The sequence below is a fragment of the Vidua chalybeata genome, chromosome 4 (genome assembly GCF_026979565.1).
Source record: "Vidua chalybeata isolate OUT-0048 chromosome 4, bVidCha1 merged haplotype, whole genome shotgun sequence".
In the NCBI taxonomy this organism is placed as follows: Eukaryota; Metazoa; Chordata; class Aves; order Passeriformes; family Viduidae; genus Vidua; species Vidua chalybeata.
This window is the reverse complement of record NC_071533.1, coordinates 63413644-63429691: the sequence shown is the minus strand read 5'-3', so window position 1 is coordinate 63429691 and position 16048 is coordinate 63413644. Positions and strand designations below refer to the sequence as shown.

The 16048-nt window shown below is 38.7% G+C and overlaps 1 protein-coding gene across 1 annotated transcript in view; it reads left to right on the top strand.

Moving 5' to 3' along the window:
- HGFAC (HGF activator) overlaps nt 1-14880 on the top strand; it is a 40523-nt gene extending 25643 nt beyond the window's left edge. Inside the window, exons 8-14 of the mRNA XM_053940636.1 lie at nt 1531-1705; nt 3989-4074; nt 4529-4769; nt 7272-7411; nt 9522-9662; nt 10656-10804; nt 13192-14880. Coding sequence (XP_053796611.1) covers nt 1531-1705; nt 3989-4074; nt 4529-4769; nt 7272-7411; nt 9522-9662; nt 10656-10804; nt 13192-13362 — 1103 coding nt within the window. The 3' untranslated portion in view covers nt 13363-14880. The remainder of the gene's footprint in view (nt 1-1530; nt 1706-3988; nt 4075-4528; nt 4770-7271; nt 7412-9521; nt 9663-10655; nt 10805-13191) is intronic.
- Nucleotides 14881-16048: the final 1168 nt, after the last annotated feature.

The following is a 16048-nucleotide window of genomic DNA, read 5'->3' as shown; positions in this document are numbered from 1 at the left end:
GAGAAAATGTGATCTCAGCATGTCAGAAGTGTCTGCCAGGCCAAGCTAGAAAGTGCATTTACCTAAGTGTTTATATACTAACTAATGTTCTTCCACCAAACTTCTTGACCTCCATCTCCCAAATTTATGCCATATGCTTGCTTGTGGTTTTGAGGTCTGTCACTACACTGATGACTTGGCAGGGTAATTAACAGCAGCAGTTCAGAACTGTGGTTCATTCTTTCAATCCTGGGCATGTGCCCTGGTTCATGTGTCACCTTATTCTGTCAAAATGAACAGGTCTTTGGCAATAGCTGTCTGCACTATGTGGTGTGATGGATCATCCTCAGAGGGTGTTTTTCAACAGTTGGTCAATGATATTATATCTTTAAGTATGTCTATATGTTTAGAAGAAGATTCCACCAGTCTTGTGACATGTCAAGGACATGTCATGTTGACATGGCTGGGAGAAGAAACCCTCTGAGGCTCGGTCACAATTAATCCTTTTTGTGCATTAGATGGTTTTGTGTTTCCTTTGGGATGCTCTTAGCTGTGTTTTGAGGTGTAGGCTTTCTGCTCAGTGTAGCTATTTGTATACAAATGCATCCCCATATGTTTTTCAGCCATAATGCTGGTATGTGCTGTTGATAGATCTTGGCAGCTGAGTGTACAGGTCATACAATATGTATGTGTCAGACCTAGCTGAAGAAATAGCCCTTATGCAGGTGACAAAGACATGGGTTTTGAATAAGAAAATTCCACCTACTAGTTAGAATTTTGCAAAATTGATGAATCTGCAACATGTAGCCACATATTTGTAATAGACATGAGTATAGTGTATATATATATGTATATATATATATATATATATATATATATATATATATATATATATATGGGTACGTATGAGGCCATTAAAAGAAGTATTTTCAAAAATCAGGCCCTTGAAGCACTTGCAGAGCAGGATTATTTTCAGTACTATGTCTCTGAACTGGTTGCCTTAAGCACCCTATATTTTCAGTGGAGATTCATTCAATGTGGACAGGAGTCCATGGGATGTACCTCATCTTAAAAAAGTTACCTCAAACAGGCTGGATCAGTTCGCACTAGAAATCCCTTTTTCTCTTAATTAACTAAAAAGGGAGCCTCCAGAGATGAGCTCAGTTGTGTCTAAAATTAGACCAGAGGAATCCCAGCCATATTGCTGACTTTGCTGCAGATTGCTGACTGAAATCTTCCATACATAGTACAAATTTTAGGTCTAATTTTCTGCTATTCTGTCTCTTGATAAGTTACTTGCTCCTGTGTAAAATGAGGTTAACTGACTACTAGTTCTAAGCAGAGGTTTTAACTTCTTGGGTTCCTTTTTTCTTTATTAAAAAATTTCTTGTTTGGTGCATTCAGGTCCAGGTGCATTCAAGAAATTAAAAATTTCTTGTTTGGTGCAAGGTGAAAGAGTTGGGCTCTGGCTCTTATTTCAAACCTCAGCTGTGAAGTGAGTATTTAACATGCAATTAGCACTGATTCCTGACCAGTCTCTTCCTCTGCCAGTCCCAAGCCAACGCTGCTACATTGGTAATGGCACGGATTACAGAGGGACAGCCAAGACAACCATTTCTGGACACAGCTGCTTGCCTTGGAATTCAGACCTGCTTTACCAAGAATTTCATGTTGACAGCACTGGGAAAGCAGTGCAGCTTGGCCTGGGGCCCTTCCCTTATTGCAGGTGAGGAAAGTTCTTGTTTGTCCTGCATTTGTACATCGAGAGAAGGATGTGTTGTGGAAATGAGAAGGGTCAGGGATCTCAAGGCAGGGGTTACCCTGTCTCAGAAAAGCTAGACTGACTTTAGTAATCAGTCAGCCTGACAAGAGTGATTGTACAGAAGACAAGATCTGGTAGATAGGCTCAATCAATATCTGGGTCTGCTGAGAGAAGTTCAGACACAAAATAATGTTGGAAATTCCAGGTCCTTTTCTTTTCCCCTGGGTAATGAGTTTCTTCCCTGATGAGACCATAATGCAAAACTTTTGACATTGTTCATTAATGCTTATCCAAAAGGAGAAATCAATGCACTAGCTAAATTGAAATGGCTAAATTTAACTTTTTATTCTTTGCTTGTGAAAGATATACCATAAAGAAATATTTTCAAAAGAGAAAAGTTACTTGAAAATGAAAAATTAAAGCACTATATTTAAATAAGGTTGAAATGAGATGTCAATTTTTTTTGATTTCTTACAAAAGAAAACTATTGCCAAAGATTTCCCAGTGTTTCAATTTTGATTGTACCATATAGTGATAAACTACATTTCTGCTGAAGTTCTCTGTTAAGCTATAATGAAAATAGCTTGTGCTATGTAGGTTTGTGCCTTCTCAGTCACATTATGTTCCTCCCCCTGTTTCTGAGGTATCCAATGAGCTCAATGGTTATCCATAAATAAATGTTTTTATTTAGAGGAAATATTTTTCATCCTGAGCAAATGCTAAACCTGCCAAACTGTAGATGATTCTCCATAAATTACTGGTTCATGCCTTTTGTTTGTTTGCTTGATTGCTTGATTGAAGATTTTTTTTTTGTTTGCTTGATTGCTTATGTGTGTGTGTGTGTTTTTAATGGAACTTAGACCAGTAGTTCAGGAAAATCAGAATGTACTGCACTTCCTAATTTGTTTGGTGATAAAAAGCATGCATGCATGCTGAAAGTAGCCCTTCTCTATCAAACATCAACTAACAATAAACAATTCCTACCCCCTCCTTTAAGCCCTCCCACTTTGATTTCCAGGGCTTGCTCCTCATGTATTTGATTTATGGTGTCCCAGCAGTGTGGCAATTTATCTGGCACATATTTTGTGCTGTGATGAAACTTGAGCCCTTTGATTTGCATTACTTATGCCCAATATTCACTTTCAGATTTGAAATGCAGAGAACAAAATGGTGTAGGAGCTGATGTGTTCATGTTCTGTAGAGCTGAGAAAAAAAGCTTTTCACTTTTTTTGTCAGCTTGTTACAATTTCTGGGGATATCTCTGCTGTACTATATAATCCTGCAGATATCTTCTTCTTCAAATAGTCTAATTTAGAAACGTTGGCGGAAGATGACTCAACCTGTGTTGCTTCTTCAGTTCTGAGAATTTGAAAGTGCTCTAATCTTTTTCTGATGAGCAGTCAGATTGAAAAAGAAAAAAATAATCGAAGAACCTTACAATAACAGTTAGTGCTTGTGATAAATCCAACTGAAATTAGAATTACTGCTTATCTGGAGCTCGGAACCACCTTGTCTATTCTTCTTGGTCAATAAAGTCTCCCTATATTCTTGGAGGTGTAAACTGGGCAGATTTCTCATTACTTATAATGCATTGATAAAAAATAGGCTGTACCACAGAGAAACCCTAATGGAATCAAACCAAAATGTGTTTAACACCAAGGTAATAAAGGGCGAAACAGTTTCCATTACTCCTTTTTTTCCCCCAACCTTTTTGAGGAATACAATATTTTCTTGAAATAGTCTTTAATTTCCACAGACTCTCCCGGGAATGTGAATCTGAGATTTGCAAATTCATTTTTGCTAGCAGTTCTTGTTATGGATTTTCTATGATTCTACCTGTATTGGAATTTCCTTGCCTAAAAAATAACCTAAAACAAGAATCTCTCCCATGAGATTTAGTTCTGAAAATAGCTGAGCTGATACCTGTGAAAGCAGTTCAGTGTGGGCTGTAGTTAAACGCTGTGAACGTGCTCATGCATCCAAATACTTGTAGGCAAGTTTTACAGGTGTTCAGTTATGTCTGTATTTCAGGTCCTAGCAAACCTTAGTCTTGGTTAGTTTTAAGATGAGCAATTATATTGAAAATCTGCTCACCCTTGTAGGTGAGTACTTTGTCAGATGGCTCAAAATCTGAGAGCCCTGTCAGTGCTCTGCATGGTGCAAGAGGAAAAAGCAGAAAACTTTTCAGAAGCTTGGAACAACAGTGTGGTTAATGCTTGTAATTCCCTCTTCCTCTGAATTAACCAGAAATCCAGATGATGATGATAAGCCCTGGTGTTACATCATGAAGGACAACAGTTTGTCATGGGAGTATTGTGACATTCCAAGTTGTGGTATGTAAAGGCTTTCTTAAAATCCATGGGATGAATGAATGAAGATTTATTGATACTACAACAAGGTTTTGCTGTGTAATTTTGAATGTTTTACTGTTCCCATTACTTCGTTGAATATTTTACTGTTTCCAGTAAACAACAGGCTTCTTTTGCATTTTTTTGGAGTTGTGATACAATCTGTGATTCTTGTCCTGAAATAGCAGCAGTGTCATACTACTGTTTTGGTCACAACCATCCCAATATCCCCAAATTTTCTGCTAGAACATGCAAAATACCAGAAATGACCGATGTTTTGGTAAAAATTATCATCACCCTGGGAATTACAGGCCCAGAAAAGGGAGTGGGCCTCTGTGAGCAATGAGAGGCCTACATCCTGAAGATGTATGAGAGATGGTGTTTAATTCCAAAACATAAAGATTCTGGTAGTCTGAAGCCATATCCCTTTTTATCTCAGCAAGCAGGGAAAGGAGGCCACTAGTTCCAGACAAAGTAGATAGCTCTGCAAGCACCAAAAGACCATGTGGAAGAAGACATAAAAAAAGAAGTTTTGTGAGACCTAGGATTGTTGGGGGGTCTTCATCTCTGCCTGGATCTCACCCCTGGACAGCAGCTATATATATTGGAGAGAGTTTCTGTGGGGGAAGCCTGGTTCAGACCTGCTGGGTTGTGTCAGCAGCACACTGCTTTGCTAACAGGTAAGCTCACCCCTTAGTGTGACAGTGGGCCTTCACAACAAATCTGAACTGAGACAAGAAAGAAGATGACATTATAAAAGACCAATGTGTCAAAAGGAATTTCTGGCAATTTGAATACTCCTAATGATCCAAAAAATGGTTTGGACTACTATAATCTCATAAGCCCTTATCTTGTTCCTTAAGGAGTCTCAAAGAATCTAAACATCCTGAGTAAAGGAATAAGGTAGGGTGAAGCAGCACACAGAATGGGGCATCGCGTGTGCAGGAACCTGCAGGGGAACAGAAGTATTTATCTTCTTCTTGGTTACCTTTCTGAGTATTTATGCCTGTTTTGAGATATAACAGAGATGACTATGCTCACTGCTGTGTTTTGTTCAGAAAGGCTGAGACAGCCAAGCAATGATTTATTGGAGACAATAAATTACCATTGGTTGACACAAATAGAGTAGGCTGAGCTTCACAAAAAGCCACATGGAACAACTAAATTGTCAAACTTCTGAAGCTCGTTTTCTTGAGAGATTTTTTTTTTCTCCTATGGAACACTGGAGAAAATATTGATTATAGGATGCCCTTACTTTATTCTATGTACTTAATTTTCTACAAATGTTCAACACTTTCCTGATTTCAGTTTGATCATATTAAAGGGAAAAATATTACATCATTTGATACCCATTGTTCCTTTGCATAGTAAAGAAGCCAAGAGAAACAGAAAACCTTTTGCGAGAATATAGACACTGATAGCTTGTAGAGCTAATAATACCACTGTGAATGCTGTACTGAAGCATTTGGAGCTCAAGCCACAATGCATTTGTTTTTCAAATGTTGTGAAATAGCTACTAACTTTGGCAGCTGTTCAGGACATTTCCACCCACTTCCAGCTGGTTGTTTGGTACGTACAGATTTTCCATAATTACTGCATTGTAATTTGTGCTCTTCTGTTTGTTTAGTACCTCTGGTAGTCACAATTCCAACTGTCTTCCACTAGGCGACAATAGATACCTGTGCAGCTCAATTGTTTCTTTTTTCTTTTCTGTAACCCCTCCTGTTTTATTTCTTTTCCTGAATGAACCATCTGTAAGTTCTAGTAGAACCATTCAGTGCTTCTAAAATTATTCTAAACACTCTTCCAGAAAGTGATCTTCCACTGGTTTACAGGCCCAAAATTTGATTTTCAAGGAGGTTGATTTACTAGTGCAAAAATTCTGAGAAAATCATGGCCTTACATATTGATAGAAGAACATTTTATTGTCTTCTTGTATTTCGGTAATATAGAATACACTTTGTCCTTTCCTTTGTTAACCTTTAGCATAGTTCTTGTGGCAGGTTTGCTGCTGTCTCTCTGCATTGCAATTGCCCAGAATCTCTTTCCTCTGAGTCCATGGCTGCTGGTCATTGCTGTGCACTCAGTACAGTAGTTCTGGGGGAGATTCTTTGGTGCTTTCATACCTGGTGGGCACAGAAATGCAACCAGGGAAACTGCAAAGATGCAAACCATTCTGTGTCTGTTCATGATGTGTGACACCAGATATTTTCTTCTCCTGCCCTGGGTAACAAAACACAGGAGTGATCCAATGTTGAAGAAACTTGCTAACTTAATTCATTGTAGACTTATGCAGTTTGAATTGGTTTTAGAACAAGAGTGAAATATGAATTCTGTTGCTTTCAAAGCTAGAGAATATATTGACTTTCCTAAACACTTCCTGATTATTCCCAAATGTCCCTTACTTCCCAGTTGCTATACTCATTCTTATTAGTTTTCTTTCCTAGGACACTGGATATCAGAGGACTGTGGTCTTCTTAAAGTGAAAAACTGATAGTTGGAAAAGATGGTGTGAATTGCAAATACTGTGTTCTTCTCTGGACGTGAAGTTTCCCATTAAATCCACGTGCTTTTGGGACTTCACCAGGTTGCTTTTGATTCTGGACAACAGATTTAACATAGATAAGCAAATCTCAGAACTGGCGATATCTTTTCGGTGGAAGCTTCCCAGATGTTCCTGGATTATCAATGTGGCAGCACCTTTAAATCCTGGCCCATGCCTGTAATTTTTTTCAGGAGACCGTTTTCCCAGAGAAACGAGATATCCTCTACTGATTCATTTTTTGATCCCTCATTTCTTTCTGAGCAGTTTTTGAAATCATTGGCAATGCTGAGTTTAAATTGACTCAGTTAAGTTTCTAGAAGTGTTTACACCCCTCAAAGATGCTTGTTAGCCAAGCAGCAGCTGGGCAGCAGTGCCTGTGCTGGCCTTTTCCTTCTTTTAAGAAGCAGCAGCCTTTAATTAGGCTAATCAGGACCCACAGAGCCTGGGTCTCACTGTAACATCTTTTTCCTTGCCCTCTGTAGGCAGGAAGCCTGGGAAATAGCTAAAGGCATTATGAGAGGGTAAACAATGGACATGGTGGGAGGCTGAGGTTATAAAGGTTCATAGGATACCCAGCCACTGGAAAATCAGCTGCATTTGTCCTGCTAGTCACTGAACTCTCTCTTTTGCATTACAGTCCACTAAAATCCACCATTCGAGTAGTTCTGGGTCAACAAATATTTAATAAAACAACTGATGTAACACAGACATTTGAAATAGAGAAATACATCTTGCATCCTCAGTATTCTGTGTTCAATCCTACTGAACATGATATTGGTGAGTATTTTTCTTCAGACAGTTTTATTTTCCATTTATTCGGCCTAGTTTCAAGTTTAGATGGTCTGTTAGAAACTGCCTTTAGAGTGGAAAAATCATAGATACTAGGAGAGGCTTTTGAATGCACAGGGCTCTTAGTTCTACTAGAGTTATAACAGCATCTGAAGGCTAGACAAATTCAGATGAAAAATAAATTGCAAATTTTAAATAATTATGATAATTAGCCTTTGGAGAAACTTACCTAGATGTGTGGCAGATTCATCATCACTTTAGGTATTTTTTCAACTGAACCAGAAGCTGTAGGCTTGATGCAGGAATTACTTGGCAAAATTCTATTGTTGTATTGTAAAAAGGATCTGACTAGATGAATGTAATAACCCCATCTGCTCTGAAAACCCGTGGTACTCAGAATCATTTTTTACACTGAGATAGATTTAAAAATCAGCTGTCTTATCAGTCAGAAGTTAAATGCCCTTCTGACTGACCTTATAATATTAGTCAGAATGACAATGGAGCAGCAACTTACTTATTTTCTGATCTGCTCTTGTGAAAGTTGTCACATCACTCCAGGGCATCAAGCTGTGTGAGCTTGATGCTCACTTTGTCTGTGAGACTATTTAATAGCCTGACATTGGGAATATTTTAGGTCAGGCATGTACTGGCTTTTTTTTTTTTTTTTTTTTTTTTTTCTTTTGGCTCACAGATGGTGAGTATTTTCTACTATATAGCAAAAAGCATTTAAGTTCTGTGCTGGTGGGAGCTCTGTCACAGCATACAAGGAGACAAACTGGATTTGAGACATTTCTCTGCTCTGAAATATCCTAGTGAAAACACTCATGATGCTTTGAGATCTCATAGCTTTTTTAATTACTCTGAAATTAGGTAGGCATGCCTCACCAGTGTGCTATGTCCAAATCTAGGGAGAGCTGAACACGGAGTGCCTAACACAAGCCCAATTCCAAAAATAAACAAGAAAGCAGGAAGGGGGGAAGATGCAGGTGTTCTGTCCAGTCAGTGATTTCTACTGATGCAACAGAAGAGTTTTGTCCTGCTGAAAATACTTTTCTAAAGGAAACAACTATCACATGAGTGTTTGCTAGGAAATTTGAGGGATTCAGAAGCAGGCAGAGTTAATGGGGAAGAGGAGCAAGGTAAGGAAGTGTGGGAGCAAGGTCTGTGTGGGCTTCTCAGGCTGTGAGATTCTGCTTCTATGTTCACTAAGGCCAAAATCTAGCTGGTAGAGAAATAAGACTATCCAGTAAGGTCACTTGGTTTCCACACAGTTGTGCTCACAAAACTTTGAGCTTCCAAAGGCCTGATGAGAAGGTTTAACAGGTGTGTCCACATTACCTCAGCTCTGTTCTCTTTGAGTGTTTTGGCCAAACCAAGATGCTGCCCTTGTTCCACCCAGTACAACGCCCCCTTTGCCGCTTTACAGACAAATGAAATAGGGAACCAATTTTTGAAATCTTTCAGTATCAATCTCATGATGCTGCACAGTTATGTATTTACACAGTTTTCAACCCCGTGACTGGTTAGTAAAGATTGTGTAGGTTATGTAATATTTTGCAGCTTCAAGAAGCTTGGTTGTGAAATGTCCCAAGGTCTTATTCCTTAATTTTAAAGATCTTGAATTTCGCTGAACTCAGTATTAACAGGACACGAAATACACCAGCTCTTGGAGTAATTAATTTTTTAAATGGAATTGGAATTAGGCCAGTGGCCAGGCTTTCAGAAGCAATGAGTATTTGCACATCCCACTTATTTCAGCTGAAAGTTGGGGATATGTCACTGTTATTTAACTATAAGGTGGGAGGAGACACATGTATTTTCTATCTTCCCCCTTCTGTACAGAGGCAGTGAAGCAAAATCTGCTCAGTGAGCATAGCATAAAATAAATATTCCCACAAGGGGAGTAGCTGAATGTTTCAGCCTTCAATTTGCTGTGAAATCAGGTGCTGTTGAGATGAGTCTGTCTGTCTTTGATTGAAATATCTTAATTAAGAGAGGCTTAGGGGATAATTAAATTTGTATCTGAGACCCATTACTGCCAATCCCATTAAAGAAAGGGAACAGTCACTTTCTTCCTCCTCTATTTTCTGTTCTGCAGCTTTGATTAAGCTGAAGAAGAATGGCCAACGTTGTGCTGTCAAGTCCCAGTTTGTTCAGCCCATCTGCCTGCCAGAAAGTAACACTGTTTTCCCTGACCAGTTGAAATGTCACATTTCTGGATGGGGACACAAGCATGAGAGTGAGTAAAACAAGAGCTGGTGTTCATAGAAAAAAATGATGATAATGAGAACATAATGCTCAGGCACACGTTATACAACTGAGAGTTTGGTAAAATGTTTTGCGAGGGACTTCGGGTGGGATTCTTTTCACCCACCTTTGGAGTTTACAACATTTATATCTGAAATAGTCATACTGAACTTCCTTTACAGGCCTTGGAATTTGGAGTGTGGTTCCTTTGACCAAATGTTTGCACCAATTTCAGGATGGAATGAGCTATGAGCTAGCTAGATCTCAGTGAACTGGGAGGGGAGAAAGTAGCTCGTTGGAGTGCCAACACCTGGAATTTTAGTAAAGTGAATCCTTCCCCGGATTTCTCCAGATAGAGATTTTTAACTTCACCATCAAGAAACTTTGAAAACATTGATAGGAGAAGACCAGGTAGACTTCTCCAGCTTGAGAAAGGTGGAAAAAATAATCCCATCCTTTCAGAGGAGGATTTTCAGGATTATGAGGCTGGACCATGCTGCTTCAATGTTGAGATAGCAAAGACCTGTGTAGGTAGATGAGAAGGATTGAGGAGCTGGCTGCCACATTTTGGTGACAAAGTATGAGCAAATATCCCAGTCTAAATGTGTAGTCTAAAGACAAAAAGAAGTAATGGAGTCTTTGAAAAATGGATGATTTATTATCAAATCTGGAAAGAGGTAAGGACAGGAGTCCTGGGGTACTGTTCCTGAGTCTCTAGAAAATGACAGAAGCCAAAATAGATTAATGGCTGGACATTGCAATATTTTTATTTTATGGAGTCTGACTGGAGGATCAGAAAGTGATCCCTATAAAAAATTATTTTATTTTAAAGATGTCCATAACATGAATATTACTGAGAGGTGTTAAATATGTTTATTATGTGTTACATGCATTAAATGTGTTGTATTGTGCCTTGTGTTTTCCTGTTATGCTCTTGTCATTCTATAAAAATGACTTTCTTTTCCTTTCTGGGATTTTTTTAAAGATATATCTGGTTATTCAGATGTTCTGCAAGAAACACTGGTTCCACTTATTCCAGAGGAGAAGTGCAGAAGTCCTGAAATTTATGGAACAGAACTCACAGAAAATATGTTCTGTGCTGGCTACTTTGATAGCAAATCTGATGCTTGTCAGGTAATGCTGGGTCATCTCTAGGCAGGTGATAGAAATGTATTTTGGTCATAAAATGTTGCAGTGTTACAATTCTTACTTTTGATTTTATAGTGTTCCTAAAGAAAAAAAATGTTCCTAAAGAAAAGAACCTTATGTGACTGCTTCCACCTTCATTTTTTATCATGTTCAATGTCAGTTAAACTCTACAGAAGGGCTCCAGGGTATTATATTCCTGCTACCTTCACATAAGGCAGTGGCTGTGCACTGGAGAGTGTGTTGCTCTGGTCCTGGCTGAGCCTGCAGGTGGTGGCAATGGATTTCTGCCCAGCTGGCAGGGATGTGCCAGCAGGAAAACCAGAATGAACCTGAGTGGGGACAAATCCCAGAGCTGCTACGTCTTGACTGAGGGAAAATAAGGACACCTGGGTGGGAGGTGAGGAGCAGTGGTGAGGCTTGGAGCAAAGAGCTGAGGTTTCTATAGTGGATGTGACTGAATGGTGTAGAATGTCAGTCAATTGGAAACTGTGTTATGTAACCTCAGTCTTTCATGGAATGACCTCATGCTCTTACTACTTTCAGTTATGTCACACCTCGGCTCTGAATAAGGATGCAGAATTGTTGTGGTGATAGATGAGACTTCTTAAAATGAAGTATCAGATTATTCCTTACATAAAACTTCATATTTCATCTACAGCTCATTTTGAAGGAGGAGGGTTTTGCTCTATTAACATAAATTCGTGAAAAGGCAGCACCTAGCTAATAGCTGGCAGTGCAAGTGCAGGAAATAATATCATGTATACTGCGTGCTAGAAGCCCCATAGTGGTCATAAACATATCCAAAGAAAGGTGGCAAGAGTGCAATGGCAGCAGCCAGCAATGGCTCAAGGCCAGGGCTGAGGCTGAGGCTGCAAGGGTTCACATGAGCCAGAGAGGTGGAAACTACCCAGCTCCCCTTGCCTTTCCCAGGGAGTGCAAATACAGGAGACAGCATTACAGCTGATTCTCTCTCCCAGCCCTGGAAAAACAGGAATTGGGAATGAGAAGAAAAGAAAGTGGAGGGGCAAAGAATGTAGTTGCACAAAGACAAGTGGTCTGGAGAGAATTATAAGGTCTGAGAAACAGTGATTTTGAGTCACAGATGTTGCTGAAGAACAGTGCTCGTGACATGAAATCATTATTAGTGAATCAATAATTCATTTTTCCCTATTGTCATACTTGTAGTGAGGTCTGAGGAGAAACAACGTAGACCTCTTAATGTAACAACAGATGTAGCTGACCTCTGGGTTTTCTTAATGTACATTAATGTACACTTAAGATATTAACCTGTAAACCATCTGTTTTGTATAAAAAATATTCCAAGACCAAGAAACCTCAAACAGACAATGTGTTTTCCTTGATTATTTAAAAAAGATTTTCTTGGAAACTTTTTTCATTTAATCAGTGCACTGATGCCAAAATTGCAATCAATTAGACAAATTATGAAAAATACACAAACAAGCAAGACTTCATCTGATGTCCCTCACTTATCACAGAAATCTTCAGTATAAAGGCAACACAATTTTCCTAGGTATTTTGCTCTCAAGGAATTTTCTTTTGAGATAGGAAAAAAAAATTCTCCTTGATCTCAAATAACTAGAGTGATGGCTGCTTTTACCAGTACCATTTACTAAGTCACATTTTTAATTTCTAACATTTTAATTTCTCTAGAAAGTCAATCTATGAGTAACAATAATAATAACAACAACAACAACAACCCCTGTCCTGAGTGTTTTCAAGGTTTAAAATAAGTAGAAATGTTCAAAATTAACCCTTGCTGTAGAGTAGTTTGGGCTGCTTTTTGGTTTATGGTTTAATGACAAAGTAAATACTCAATAGCAAATTCAAACACATGCAAAACCCCACATGCCACATAAAATTACAGTATCCCACAGTCACAAAGTGTGGCTGTATGCAACACGTTTCTTTGAAAGCTCTCATAATCTCTGAAAGTTGCAGTAAACTGCATCAAGAAACTGTCGAAATGCTCCCATGTAACCCCTTCATGCAGTGCTAATATTACGAGACAGTGCCAAGCCTCATAGGCTTGTTCATTTCCATTGAAAATTATCTAAATCAACCATGCTTTTCAGTAGCTGTCTGAATCTAAACATTTCACATTTTTAAACAAAATCTGGTATTTTGATACTTTTGTTAATACATAATTTTAAAAACCCACCATTATATGACTAAAAACACTTTCTATAATGAAACTTCAGTAAACTGCTTTTTTTTTTTTTTTTTTTTTTTTTTAAGTTTAGTTTAAATCTCATGTGCCAACATTCCTATTTTAGGATTTTCCCTAACTCATCTTCTGACTGCTTTCTATCAAATTAGATAACCTTTGCTTACTTTGCTTACTTTTGATGCAGGGAGATTCTGGTGGACCTCTGGCTTGTGAGGAAAATGACATCTCTTACCTCTATGGAATTATCAGCTGGGGAGACGGCTGTGGCAGAGTCAACAAACCTGGAGTATACACAAGAGTGACAAACTATGTAAAATGGATTAATGAGAAAATAGCCCCCCGAAAAACTAGTTGAATAGTTAAATACACTAACATTTGAAGCAGGGTTCAGGATTCTTTTGGTTTTATTTAAAGTGGCATAAATATTTTATTATAAGCTGATATGAAAAGTCTCATGGTAATTCTTAGCAGTTCCAAGCCAGACCACCAAAAGCAGCCCTGCTCCACCTGATGTCAGCAGCCTTGATCTAGCATTCAAGGGCTGTGGATTGCTCAACACACATGACTGCCTTTATTTGTCTTAATAAAAAAATCTCCAACATATCAAGACAGTGCACAAAAATCTACAGCTCTCTGTCTGCTTGGTGGATTACCTAAAAAGGGATTTGATGTGTTTTGCAGTTTCTGGTGGAGCTGTCATCCCCCAAACCAACCTGCAACAATATTGTCCTTGTATTCTCAGTTGAAATGAAAAAATAAACAGGAGAATCAAAAATGAAATTCCCTCTCCCTGAGAAATGATCTCTTGAAGCTCAGGACAAGAGACACCAAGAGAACAACATCGGTAAAGCTGCTCCTCAGCTAACTGCAACAACAGGTCTGGGGAAAGAAACCAGAGGGTTTAGGTTTTGTTTCAACCAAACACGCAAGCATATTTTCATATAAACATATTTCTGTGTTCCACTGACGTAAAATCAGGAACGTGCCTCAGAGCTCTGCTGAATCTGGTGTGCAATTTTCCAGCAAGGTTAATGCAACACCTCCCGAGAGCTAAAAGTCTTCCTGAAAAATGTTGGAAGATGGAGCAGCTGATTTAGGTTGATATAGCCAGGACCTTTTGCAGACTGTGATCTGCTCCTTGCCCTGCGGATAGCAATGGAAATACTTCACCTTGCTGATAAATCCCTAAACGTTTCTTTAATTTGACAGTGTTTTGAAGATGTCTTAGGTTTTGTACTAACAAGTTGTTCAACTATTTAGATAATTCAAAAAGGAGGTTTCTTGTAACAAATTTTTCAACTGGATGGCTGGGGAGCAGCTTGACATTTTCCTTAGGGATTTGGTGATATCATAAACCACAGGCTTTACTGTCATGGTCTATAGAATTGTTATGGCAACAACCAAAGCAATTATTACACTATACAGCTGTTTAGAGGCTGTGGACTCAACTGTATTAGCAAAAACAGGCAGAAAATGATTAAACAGAAAAATTATTACAAAGAATGGAAAATTCTTTTTTTTTTTTTCTATTACAGGAGACCTTTACCTATGTTAGATGTGTACATTTAGGTGTTGATGTGAAATCTATTTCTCCCCTGGCAGTGAACATTTATGAACTCTCTTAAGTTTTTCAAGCAAAGTTGTTTTTTAAAGTAATAGAACTTTAAAGCGGTCCCTAGATATTCAGATGTGGTTTTTGTTTGCAGTGTCCTCGTGGGTTTCTTAGTAGTGGTGAATGTTATCTGCAATTAAAAGAAAATTTTTAAGGAAAAATAACCAAAACCTGCATCTGTGAAAGTACAAATATACAACAATTCTAATCTAGATAAATGATGTAAACTGTCTAATAAAAGCATTTACCCTGTTTCTTGAATTTAGTCTCTCATGTATAAAGTTACAGTAAGATCTTTGAATCCCTCTGTGGGCTGATCTAGAGGTTGAGAGCTGGTAGAAAGATGAAATAACACTTTGTGCTGGAAGGCATCATAAAATCTCTCCGTAAGGGTCAATTGCAGCTGGTGGTGCTCCCAGTTTAATGCAAGTGTCACACACATTCCCAGTAGGCAGATGTAAGCACCTGGGTATGTTTTTCAGCTATTGATACTGTGAGTCCCAGGATTAAAGTCTTTAGTTTGTTTTTCTGAGGCACTAAATGCTAGCTTGAAAAACTGATATCCACCTCTGGGATCTTGATTTCAAAACAAGCTGAAGACTATTGTGGGGCTCTACTTCCCTGGCCATTTGCAGTATGAGTCTGGCTTGCTTAATGCCCTAAAATGAATATATATGACCATGTGACAGGACCAACTGTACCTGCTGCTGAGACAAGCACTGCATCAGCAGGAAGGAACTATTTGCTTGTCTTTGGAAGGGACTAGTCAGGAACAGGTTTCCACTCAAAGATGAAGCCATTCTGAATGTCTGTATCTGTTCTGTGACTTCAGCTTCACTTTGAAATTAAATCTATCCACATTGTGCACAGTTTTGATCTTGCATATTTGTGTTGTATATACTCTCTTGGTCTTCTCTTGCAGTAAAGAAGGTGGCTGATAGGAAAGGTGTTAGACTGGTGTTTCTGACAATTTGTGTAGAGATTTTTAGCTGTCCTGTTTTTAAAATCTATGCTGCTTCTATCAGTACACAGCAATACCAGTACAAATTACACACTTTGAAAAAAGATATTGAATGGTCTGTTTTCTGCCTTCAAAGGTCTAAATGACAGATCTCCAGCTGATACTACTTTGAATACTTTGAATTCATTAAAATTAATTTGTGGCTTTCAAAGCAGCCTGTTTATCCACTGTGACTGCACTGGCTTGGTGGAACTAAATGAAAATCATTTGAGCCTCAGCTGTGAGGTGACCAGCACAATATTACAAGCACAGAGTAGGGATGGCAAGGAGATGTCCAGGTTATGAGATGTCCTGACCTCTCACAGCCTGACATCAGTCACATTCCTATGAGGCACTCCAGCATCTGCCTCCTGCCTTTCTGTTGAGCAGTGCCCTATGGAAACTAATTCTCCATATTTTTCACCCCCT